We start from the raw sequence: 12530 nt of genomic DNA, 5'->3' as shown, positions 1-12530 counted from the left end.
CCGAGAAATGGGATTTGATCTCAGGTGCCACAGTTAGGATGAGAATCTGGTCACTCAGAGTCGATGCTATCCTCCTTCTGGAACCCAGATTTACCATTCCCTCCCCAGTTTGAGTCTCTGCATCCTCACCAGAAACCCTTTACCTGGACTCCTAGAACACAGGGTTTGCTGGAGTCCAACTATCCCTTCCCACAAGATGACAAAGGCATGCATTTAGTGTAACCAGTTTCATAGGGTCTCACTTTCGTCAGCACTGAAATCTCAGAGGGAAGGCACTGTTCTGGGCTCCAGACCCTGTTCAAAGGAATGATGGACTGGAAAGGAGGAGTTCAACTCAGGGCTGGCATGCGGTCTCCATGTACTGCCCTGTACTACTAGAGCTAGGGTACAGGGTCAACATAAGCCTACTTGCCCTCCAATAAAGATAAGATCTTCTTTGACACATGAGGAAATATCAGTGTACAATCTCTTCAAAGATGAAAGGGAGGAAAATTTGAAAGGCTATTCTATTAATATATTTCATACAATACCATTAAATGGTATGAGCAAGGGGTCAAACAACACAATGAATATAGTCAATTCCAGATTCCAGAAACCAATGCAGCCCCATTGCCACAGCAGTGATGAGGCAGCCAGTTTCAAAAATATACAGATGCTGCAGGTTTCTCTGTGTACGCCGAGATACAGAAAACAAACCTCAACATCGACATCTGATGTCCATGAAGCCTCTTACTCTAGCCTTAATCAGATAAGGCTAAGGTGACAGGATGTTACATATTTATCATTTGACACGTTTCCAATTAAAACCACATACAACTGTAACAGTAAGAAAATTTTGTTATAAAAATATTAATTCAGCATTTTTTATATTGAATACAAAATATAGAAGTAAAGAGCAGAAAGAATTTGAGGTTTTGACTTAGGATACCTGTTTGATTGGCCTTATGGATTGTAAAACAATGTGGTATGTTACAACAGTACTGTGACATGGTGTTATGATTTCCAATTGGTCTGTGAGAAAGGGACCTAAGAGGTTAAGTAATCTCTTTTCTGGAAATGTAATAATTAAACATTCTTTCATGAGGGATAGTTGTCAAGAGCTACCAGAAACAGAGTGACCAAGATACAAAATATTCCCACTATGATATAAAATATTCCTTACAAAAAAATAAAATAAGTCCTTCTGAATTAAAAAAAAGATCTATACAACATTAAGAAGAAATTATTAATTGAGTTGTTTGACCCAAGCATTGGAGATCCAACTCACTCATTTGTATTCCTTATGTGGATGGTTTCAGGGTTAGGTAAGGCTCCTTTAGCACAGCCCATTTCAAGGGACCAGAGGCATAAGTGGGCTCTGTTGCAGCAGCCCAGGCTTATGTAGCCTGTTGCAGCATGGTTAGCAACATCTAGCAAAGAGCTTAGCTCTCAATAGGTGTCATTCATTTCTCCACAAATCCAGTGAATGATGCCCAGAAACCAGACCAGATCAAACCTATTAAATTGAAGACAAGCAGACACTTAGTGGAGAACAAGGACTCTTTATCCACCGCCATTAAAATAAGTCCCCCTAGCTTTGGAAGGAAAAACAGAGGAAATTCGTCCTGAAAAAAAGAAAACCAACTCCAACTGAGAATCTCCGTCTGGAATTGACCAAGTGTTTATTGCACTGAACCTGAGCAAACTTAAAGAACACATTTTCAGTAGGAGAGCATGAGTTAACTTTTAATTGGAAATTGGAAGTTGGAAATTTTTTTTTTTTTCATCCAACAAGAAGCCATAACTTTATTAATGATAGAAACAGTACAAATTTCAAACCAAGCTGCAGTTATTCTTTTGAAACACCAAAAAAAGGTCCTCGTTTTCAGATGGTTACATTGTTAATTCCATAATAGCATTTACAATATCATTGCTGTTGTTCTTCAGGGCTCTGACTGCCTTTGCTCTTGACACATTTGCTTGTGACATGACCAATTCTATGTCCTTAACCTCTACACCGGTTTCATCAACCTCTTACTCTTCACTCTCCTCTTGTACAGTTGGAGTCTGTGTGTTTTCTTGAATGTTTGAGACAGCTTCACCTTGAACTTTGAATTTCTCAGCAGCTGCCAGCTGTGCTTGCTGAGATAAATCCTCAATCTTGGCTTCCCCAAAAACTATGTAGGTATCTGAAGCTGGGCTCTTGTAGACATCTGGTTTTGTGATGACAAAGAGAATATTCTTAGATTTCCTGATAGTGACTCTTGTAACTCCTGTAACCTGTCGAAGACCCAGTTTGGACATAGCCTTCCGTGCCTTCTTTTCACTCCGGCTCTGTTTTGCTTTACTGACTGGTTCTTCGTCAATTTCAGCGGCTGCTGCCAGCTGGGCTTGTTGTGTGGTTGCCTGTGTGGAATCCTGTTCCTCAAGCTCTGGTACTGATTCATCACTGTCAGATTCTGTTCCAGACCCTGTCTCAGCCTGGGGCTGTGGCAACTCCTGCTCTGTAGCAGGGACGGTTTCTGTGGCTTCACCAGGCATTTTGTGCGGGGAACGCGGAACCAAGATGGCGGCAGAAAGAGAGCGAGCCGGAAGTTGGAAATTTTTAATCCATACAAAAACCCTTGCCAGTGAGCAAGATGAAATCAGTTACAAAAATAGAAAACACTACATTGGTGCATATTTGAGCTCTAGAGGACATTCTCAGGTCCACTAAAGATAGATAATTCCCACACCTTCCCAAGTTTTTTTTTTTTCATTTCATGTTTTTTCATCATGATAACTGTACTCTTTAATCCCCATCCCCTGTTTCCCCCATTTCCCTACACACACCTCCCCTCTGTGAGCCTGTGTTCTCAATAGTTAAGAGTCTGTTTCTTGGTTTGTCTCTCCTCTCTTTCTCTCTCTCTCTTTTTCTTTTCCCTTTGTGCACTTGTTTTGTTCCTGAAATTCCACATATGAGTGAGATCCTATGGCATTCACCTGGTGTTCTCTGACTGACATATTTCATGTAGCAATATACTCTCTAGTTCTATCCAAATTGTTGCAAATGGCAAGGTTACATTATTTTTATGGCTAAGTAATATTCCATTGTGTAGATATACCACACCTTCTTTATCCATTCATCAGTCCATGGACACTTGAGCTCCATAATTTGGCTATCCTAAATAATGCTGTTATCAACATAAGGGTGCACTTATCCCTTTGCAGTAGTATTTTTGTATTTGGGGGGTAAATACCCAGTATTGTCATTCCTGGATTATAGGCTAGTTCTAGTTTCAAATTTTTGAGGAAACTCCATACTGTTTTCCAGAGTGGCTGCACCAGCTTGCATTCCCACAATAACATAGGAGGGTTCCCCTTTCTCCACATCCTTGCCAACACCTGTCATTTCCTGACTGTTTAATTTTAGCCATTCTGACTGGTGTGAGGTGGTATCTCACTGTGGTTTTGATATGTATTTCCCTGATGCCAAGTGATGTTGAGAACTTCTTCATGTATCTGTTGGCCGTTTTGATGTCTGCTATGCACAAATATCTGTTCATGTCTTCTGCCCACTTCTTGATTGGATTATTTATTCTTTTGGTGTTGAGTTTGGTAAGTTCTTTATAGATTTTGGATACAAGCCCTTTATCTGCTATGTCATTTTCAAATATCTTCTCCCATTCTGTGGGTTGTCTTTTGGTTTTATTGACTGTTTCCTTTGCTCTTCAAAAAGCTTTTTATCTTGATGAAGTCTCAGTAGTTCATTTTCGCTCTTGCTTCCCTTGCCTTTGGTAATGTTTCCAGGAGGAAGTTTCTGTGGCTGAGGTTGAAGAGGTTTCTGCTTGGGTTCCCCTCAAGGATTTTGATGGGTTCCTTTCTCACATTGAGGTCTTTCATCCATTTTCAGTCTATTTTTGTGTGTTATGTAAGGAAATGGTCCATTTTCATTCTTCTGCATGTGGCTGTCCAATTTTCCCAACACCATTTGTTGAGGGACTGTCTTTTTTCCATTAGACATTCTTTCCTGTTTTGTCAAAGATCAGTTGACCGTAGAGTTAAGGGTACACTTCTCAGTTCTCTGTTCTATTCCATTGATCAGTCTGTTTTTGTGCCAGTACCATACTGTCTTGATGATTACAGCTTTGTAATAGAGCATGAAGTCTGGAATTGTGAGGCTGCCAACTTTGGTTTTCTTTTTTCAACATTCCTCTGGATATTTGGGGGCTTTTCTGGTTCCATATAAATTTTAGGATTATTTATTCCATTTCTTTGAAAAAAAAAGTTGATGGTATTTTGATAGGGATTGCATTAAATGCGTAGATTGCTCTAGGTAGCATAGACATTTTTACAATATTTGTTCTTCCAATCCATAAGTATGGAACATTCTTCCATTTTGATGTGTCTTCCTCATTTCTTTCATGAGAACTTTATAGTTTTCTGAGTACAGATTTTTTGCCTCTTTAGTTAGATTTATTCCTGGGTATCTTGTGTTTTGGGGTGCAATTGTAAATGGGATAAACTCCTTAATTTCTCTTTCTTCTATCTTGTTATTGGTGTATAGAAATGCAACTGATTTTTTTGCATTGATTCTAAACCCTGACACTTTGCTAAATTCCTGTATAAGTTCTAGAAGTTTTGGAGTGGAGTCTTTTGGGTTTTCCACATAAAGTATCATATTATCTGCAAAGAGTGAGACTTTGACTTCTTCTTTGCTGATTCAGATGCCTTTTCTTTTCGTTGTCTGATTGCTGAGGCTAGGACTTCTAGTACTATGTTGAATAACAGTGGTGATAGTGGACAGCCCTGTCATGGTCCTGACCTTAGAGGAAAAGCTCTCAGTTTTTCCCCAGTGAGAATGATATTCGCTGCAGGTTTTTCATAGATGGTTTTTATGATATTGGGGTACATACTCTTTATCCCTACCCTGTGAAGAGGGTTTTTTTTTTTAATCAAGAAAGGATGCTGTACTTTGTCAAATATTTTTCAGTGTCTATTGAGAGTATCATATGGCTCTTGTTCTTTCTTCTATTAATGTACTGTATCACATCAATTTGCAAACTTTGAACCAATCTTGCAGCCCAGGAATAAATCCCACTTGGTATGGTGAATAATCCTTTTTAATCCTATTGGCTAGTATTTTGGTGAGAATTTTTGCATCCATATTCATCTGGGATATTGGTCTGTAATTTTTCTTTTTGATAGGGTCTTTGTCTGGTTTGGGTATCAAGGTAATGCTGGCCTCATAAAATGAGTTTGGAAGTTTCCTTCCATTTTGTTTTTTGGAACAGATTCAGGAGAATAGGTATTAATTCTTCTTTAAGTGTTTGGTACAATTTCCCTGGAAAGCTGTCTGGCCCTGGGCTCTTGTTTGTTGGGAGACTTTTGATTACTGCTTCAATCTCCTTACAGGTTATGGGTCTGTTCAGGTTTTCTGTTTCTTACTGGTTCAGTTGATAGTTTATACGTCTCAAGGAATGCATCCATTTCTTCAAAATTTGCTGGCATATAGTTGCTCATAATATGTTTCTATAACTGTTTGTATTTCTTTGGTGTTGGGTCCTTTCTCTTTACTTTTTGAGAAGTATGGCCAGGGATTCATCAATCTTATTAATCCTTTCCAAGAACCAGCTCCTAGTTTCATTGATCTGTTCTACTGCCCTTTTGGTTTCTACTTCATTGATTTTTGCTCTGATTTTTATTGTTTATCTTCTTCTGTGTTAGGCTTCTTTGCTGTTCTTTATCCAGGTCCTTTAGGTGTAGGGTTAGGATGTATACTTGAGACCTTTCTTGTTTCTTGAGAAAGGCTTGTATTTCTATATTCTTTCCTCTCAGGACTGCCTTTGCTGCATCCCAAAGATTTTGGACAGTTGTGTTTTCATTTTCATTTGTTTCCACGGATTTTTTAAATTCTTCTTTAATTTTCTGGTTGGCTGATTCATTCTTTAGTAGGATGCTCTTTAGCATCCATGTATTTGAGTTCTTTCCAACTTTCCTCCAGTGGTTGAGTTCTAGTTTCAAAGCATTGTGGTCTGAAAATAGGCAGGGAATGATCCTAATATTTTGGTACTGGTCGAGACCTAATTTGTGACCCAGTATGTGATCTATTCTGGAGAATGTTCCATGTGCACTAGAGAAGAATGTGTATTCTTGTTGCTTTGGGGAGGAATGTTCTGAATATATCTGAGATGTCAATCTGGTCCTGTGTATCACTTAAAGCCCTTATTTCCTTGTTGATCTTTTACGTAGATGATTGGTCGATTTCAGTGAGGGAGGTGTAAAAGTCCTCTACTATGATTATATGACTTTCAATGTATTTCTTTAATTTTGTTATTAATTGGTTTATATAATTCACTCCTCCCGTGTTAGGGGCATAGATATTTAAAATTACTAGATCTTCTTGTCAGACAGACACTTTAGGTATGATAAAGTGTCCTTCCTCATCTCTTATTATAATCTTTGGCTTAAAATCTAATTTGCATAATATAAGGATTGCCACAGCAGCTTTCTTTTGATGTCTATTAGCATGGTAAACTTTTTTCCACCCCTTCACTTTAAATCTGGAGGGGTCTTTGGGTCTAAAATGAGCTTCTTGCAGACAGCATGTCGATGGGTCTTGTTTTTTTAATCAATTCTGATACTTGTGTCTCTTGACTAGGGCACTTAGCCCATTAACATTCAGGATAACTATTGAAAGATATGGATTTAGTGCCATTGTATTGCCTGTAAGGTAACTGTTACTGTATACTGTCTCTGTTCCTTTCTGGTCTGTTACTTTTAGGCTCTCTCTTTGCTTAGAAGACCCCTTTCAATATTTCCTGTAGGGCTGGTTTGGAGTTTACAATTTCTTTAGTTTTTGTTTGTCTCCTTCTATTTTCAATGATAGCCTAGCTGGATATAGTATTCTTGGCTGCATGTTTTTCTCATTTAGTGCTCAGAATATATCATGCCAGTCCCTTCTGGCCTGCCAGGTCTCTGTGGATAAATCTGCTGCCAATCTAATATTTCTACCATTGTTTATTACAGACCTCTTGTCCTGTGCTGCTTTCAGGATTTTCTCTTTGTCACTAAAACCTGTAAGTTTTGCTATTAGATAACAGGGTGTGGACCTATTTTTATTGATTTTGATGGGGGTTCTCTGTGCCTCCTAGATTTTGATGCTTGCTCCCTTTGCCATATTAGGGAAATTCTCTACTATAATTTGCTCCAATATACCATCTGCCCCTCTCTCTTTCTTCTTCTTCTGGGATCCCAATTATTCTAATATTGTTTCATCTTATGATATCACTTATTTTTCAAATTCTCCCCTCATGGTCCAGTTGTTGCTTGTTTCTCTTTTGCTCAGCTTCTTTATTCTCTGTCATTTGGTCTTCTACATCACTAATTCTCTCTTCTGCCTCACTTATCCTCGTAGTAAGAGACTCCATTTTTTTATTGCACCTCATTAATAGCTTTTTAAATTTCAACTTGGTTAGATTTTGGTGAGGGTTTTTTTTTTATTCTCCAGAAAGGGATTTTATTTCTCCATAAAGGGATTCTATGCTTTCTTCAAGCTCAGCTAGCATCTTTATACTCATAATTCTGAACTCCAGTTTCTGACATCTTATTAATGTCTGTATTGATTATGTCCCTAGCAGTTGATACTATTCTTTTTTGAGGTGAGTTTTCCTGCCTTGTCATATTGTCCAGAGAAGAATAGATGAATGAGAGAACAGAACACTAAAAGGGTGACAATGACCCCATAAAAATATACACTAACCAAATCAGAGGAGACCTGAAACCAGGGTAGGGTGGGAGGAGAAGAAATAAAAAAAAAAGTATGATTAGGCTGGTTACTAAAACAGAGCCACATATTTTATGAGTGTATTTTGGCCTGTTATGAGAAACTACCTCCCAAAATTTTAAAGAAAGAAACACACACACACAAGGGTAAACACGATGAAGGGATGAAGTATGACTGTAAAAATGAAAATTTAAAAAGACTTTTAAAAAGAAATTGATAAGGGCGCCTGGGTGGCTCTGTGGGTTAAGCCTCTACCTTCAGCTCAGGTCATATCTCAGGATCCTGGGATGGAGTGCCGCATCAGGTTCTCTGCTTGGCAGGGAGCCTGCTTCCTCCTCTCTCTCTGCCTGCCTCTCTGCCTGCTTGTGATCTCTTTCTGTCAAATAAATAAATAAAATATTTTTTTTAAAAAGATAAAAATGAATTGATAAGAAGTTGGTTGAAAAAAAGAAAAAAAGAGAGAGAATGTGATCAGGCTGGAGACTAAAATAAAGCCATATGCTAGACTTAATATACATTTTAGTCTATTAGATCAAAATCAAAAGCTTCTGCACAGCAAAGGAAACAGTCAACAAAACAAAAAGGCAACCCACGGAATGGGAGAAGATATTTGCAAATGACAGTACAGACAAAAGGTTGATATCTAGGATCTACAAAGAACTCCTCAATCTCAACACGCACAAAACAGACAATCATATCAAAAAATGGGCAGAAGATATGAACAGATACTTCTCCAATGAAGACATACAAATGGCTATCAGACACATGAAAAAATGTTCATCATCACTAGCCATCAGGGAGATTCAAATTAAAACCACATTGAGAGACCACCTTACACCAGTTAGAATGGCCAAAATTAGCAAGACAGGAAACAACATGTGTTGGAAGGGATGTGGAGAAAGGGGAACCCTCTTCCACTGTTGGTGGGAATACAAGTTGGTGCAGCCACTTTGGAGAACAGTGTGGAGATTCCTCAGGAAATTAAAAATAGAGCTTCCCTATGACCCTGCCATTGCACTCCTGGGTATTTACCCCAAAGATACAGATGTAGTGAAAAGAAGGGCCATCTGTACCCCAATGTTTATAGCAGCAATGGCCACGGTCGCCAAACTGTGGAAAGAACCAAGATGCCCTTCAACGGACGAATGGATAAAGAAGATGTGGTCCACATACACTATGGAGTATTATGCCTCCATCAGAAAAGGATAAATATCCAACTTTTGTAGCAACATGGACGGGACTGGAAGAGATGATGCTGAGTGAAATAAGTCAAGCAGAGAGAGTCAATTATCATATGGTTTTGCTTATTCGTGGAGCATAACAAATAGCATGGAGGACAAGGGGAGTTAGAGAGGAGAAGGGAGTTGAGAGAAATTGGAAGGGGGATGTGAACCATGAGAGACTATGGACTCTGTAAAACAATCTGAGGGGTCTGAAGGGGCAGGGGGTGGGAGGTTGGGGGAACCAGGTGGTAGGTACTGGAGAGGGCACGGATTGCATGGAGCACTGGGTGTGGTGCAAAAACAATGAATACTGTTACGCTGAAAATAAATTTTAAAAATTAATAAAAAAAGAAGAAGAAACTGTATCCCAAAATTTTAAAGAAAAAAAAAACTTAGATGTATACAAAAAATAAAGTAAAATACAATAAAGGGTTAGAATATGACTATAAAAATGAAAATTAAAAAAGATTTTTAAAAAGGTATTAATAAGATAAAATAGGTTAAAATAGGACAGAGGAAAATTTAAAAAAATAGAAAAAGAAAAAATAATGAAAATTTTAAAAATTGAACTTTGAAAAACTAAAGAATCATAGGGGAAAAGCCACGGATTCCATGTGCTGCATTCCCCTAGTGCTGGAGTTCCACGATTCTTATTGATCAGGGAACTTGGTCTTGGCTGGATGTTCTTGCTGATCTTCTGTGGGAGAGACCTATTGCAGTGATTATCAAGTGTCTTTGCCTGAGGCAGAACTGCACCGCCGTTGCCAGGGGCTGGGCTAAGTAATCTGCTTGGGTTTGCTCTCAGGAGCTTTTGTTCCTGAACACTTTCCATACCACTTTGGAGGATGGGAATGAAGATGGGGACCTCACAATATCCGCTCTGGAGGAGCCGAGAGCTCAGAGCCCCACTCCTCAGTGCTCCCTCAGAGAAAAGCGGTCAATCCTTCCTGTCTTCCTGGCTGCACTCTGAGCTCACCAGGCCTGTGACTGAGCCTTTCTGTCTCTGGTGCACAGCCCCATTTGGAGTCTCCAAACCCAGCAGATTCATGCCATGCTCTCCCACATGGCTTCTCCCAAAGGATGAAGGTGAGTCTCCCCAGATCTTCCATTTGTGAGGTCCCTGCTTGAAGAGCAGTGGCCCAACTGTGCTTTGTATTCCAGTTTAAGGTAGCCCCAAGCTGAGAGCCCACTGATCAGCTCCATATCTACAGCCAGCTTCCCCACTCTGATACCTGGGAGCTCTGCCACACTCAGATACCCCTGGCCTTTCTGTGACCTGAGACCACATTGTCCCCACAAGGACTCCACCCCTCCCACCCCCGTTTAGCCTCTGGAACCTTGTCCCTCAGTGGAGCAGACTTCTAAAAGTTCTGATTTTGTGTTCTGCTGCTCTACAGCTTGCTGGGAGCGAACCCCTCCCCCGTGGTCTCTCTTCCCATATGTTGCCTTGGATTCACTTCCCTGCACATCTTACCTTCCAGAAAGTGGTCGTTTTTATGTTCCTAGAATTGTTGCTTTTCTTCTCTTTGATGTCCTTTTGAGTTTGTACGTGTTCAGAATGGTTTAATGACTATCTAGCTAAACTCCTGGGACCTGATGATACTTAAGTCTCCTACTCCTCTACCGTCTTGCTCCTCCTCTCACATTTAAGTCTTTCCTGAATTTATAAATGCTCCAAGCTATCATCTCTATGAAGCACTTTCTGATCCTTCCAGCTAGAAATCACTGCTGTGTCTAATTAATCTGTACAAATGTGTTTACTGTCTCCAAATTGGAAACTTCTTGAGAGCAGGGACTGTGTCTTATTCTTCAATGTCTCTTTAAGACCAAGTAAAAGTGCATAGTAAAAGCTTAATAAATATTGGGTAAAGAAATGGAGGGGTCCCTGCATACTCAGTCAGTTAAGTGTCTGCCTTTGGCTCAGGTCATGATCCCAGGCTCCAGAGATCAAGACCCACATCCAGCTCCCTGCTCAGAAGGAAGTCTGCTTCTCCCTCTCCCTTTGCTACTCACCCTGCTTGTGCTCTCTCTCAGATAAATAAATAATAAAATCTCTTTTAAAAAGAGAGAAAGAAAGAAAAGAATTGGATACATGAACAATGATAAAACCTGCAATTTATAACTATTGGGGTTCATGGAAGCTAGGAAACAGGGAAAACACAAATCTGACTAATCACATTCAGCACAGCCTAAATTGGAGGTGAGAAGTCAAAGATTCCATCAGTTAGAGAAATCAGATATAAAATGTCTTCAACACCCACTCTGGGGAAGTTCAAATGTGTTCAATTTCTATACAAAGTTAGACCTTACAAGCTTCTCCAAGAAAAAACTGATAGCAGTGCTATCAAAAGTTTGAAGGGTATGGCATAGACAAGAAATAACCATCCAATATTCCCTGTTCTAGGCACTAATGACTATTTCTGGCCATTGAAATGCAGGTAAGTATCACGTGTGTCCCTTCCCAGTGGAGGAAGTGAGAAGCCTGGGTATGACTCTCTAGTTTCTCAATTTCTTGCCATGGAAGCTGCATGTTCCAGATGGGACATTAACAAGATGACAGAGCCCTCAGTCAGCCTGGGTCCCTGATTTCCTAAGGAGCACATAGCCCTCCACTGACTGTAGCAGATTTTAGCATGGTGATAAATAAGTCTGTGTGTGTGTGTGTGTGTGTGTGTACTACTGAGACTTTTTTTTTTTAAGATTTTATTTATTTATTTGTCAGAGAGACAGAGAGCAAGCACAGGCAGAGGCAGAGGGAGAAGCAGGCTCCCCGCTGAGCAAGGAGCCTGATGTGGGACTCCATCCCAGGACACTGGGATCATGACCTGAGCTGAAGGCAGCTGCTTAACCAACTGAGCCACCCAGGCATCCCACTACTGAGACCTTTGTGTTCATTTGTTCCAGTGGCATAATGTAGTCTATTCTGATTGAGGTGAAGGAGAAAGACTTGGAAAGAAGATGGAGTCTGCCATGTGAAGAAGGTGCTTCTTTGTAGTTTCTTGCATCCAGGTTTCTTCTTCTGTATTCATTACAAGCTGCTCTCTCAGATCTCAGTGTGCTTCCTCTGTTGGACTCTGTTGGTTTCCAGTTACTGTTTCTGACTTACTGACAACTACATGAAAAACCCCCCTTTTAAGAACAACTGGACTTGGCTGCACCTCCTTTCTCCTTTTACCCCAGTCTGTGCTAATAGCCACACTCCTATTTCTCTGCTTTCATCTCTCAACATCTTGATCTTTATCCTTAACCATCTCTCCTTTCTGCAAGGTTACTCAATTTATCACCTTTGACTTTATTTTTATCCTTCCACATTCCCATATTAATGAAAAGACATTGTGTGCTTTAAACCTCTTCCATTGCTTCTTGGTTTCCTGAGCAAACCGGATTCCTGGATTTAGGGCTCCATTTTCTCCATTTTCAGGTTTTAATTACTTTCATGGCCTTTGGGTAAAAAATAACTTCCCCAAATTGATTTTTTTTCCTCATTCCTAGAAATGGCACACTCAAACCATATGCCCTTGTGAACACAAGGTTGGGGCCCCTCCCAGGGCCTCGGAAGGGCC

At 39.9% G+C, this 12530-nt stretch overlaps 1 protein-coding gene across 1 annotated transcript; it reads right to left on the bottom strand.

The window, feature by feature from the left end:
• Positions 1-1834: 1834 nt before the first annotated feature.
• LOC131838488 (nascent polypeptide-associated complex subunit alpha) lies at positions 1835-2565 on the bottom strand. The gene has a single exon (XM_059184707.1). It carries the CDS (start codon positions 2518-2520, stop codon positions 2014-2016), a length of 507 nt encoding a protein of 168 aa, XP_059040690.1. The 5' UTR covers positions 2521-2565; the 3' UTR covers positions 1835-2013.
• Between the last annotated feature and the right edge of the window lie 9965 nt (positions 2566-12530).

Source organism: Mustela lutreola, chromosome 8 (assembly GCF_030435805.1).
Source record: "Mustela lutreola isolate mMusLut2 chromosome 8, mMusLut2.pri, whole genome shotgun sequence".
NCBI classification, from domain to species: domain Eukaryota; kingdom Metazoa; phylum Chordata; class Mammalia; order Carnivora; family Mustelidae; genus Mustela; species Mustela lutreola.
This window is presented reverse-complemented; position numbering and strand designations above follow the sequence as displayed.

What these genes read in the sequence shown, in the direction of transcription:
- LOC131838488 (XM_059184707.1), bottom strand. Translation starts at nt 2,520, where the DNA reads ATGCCTGGTGAAGCCACAGAAACCGTCCCTGCTACAGAGCAGGAGTTG.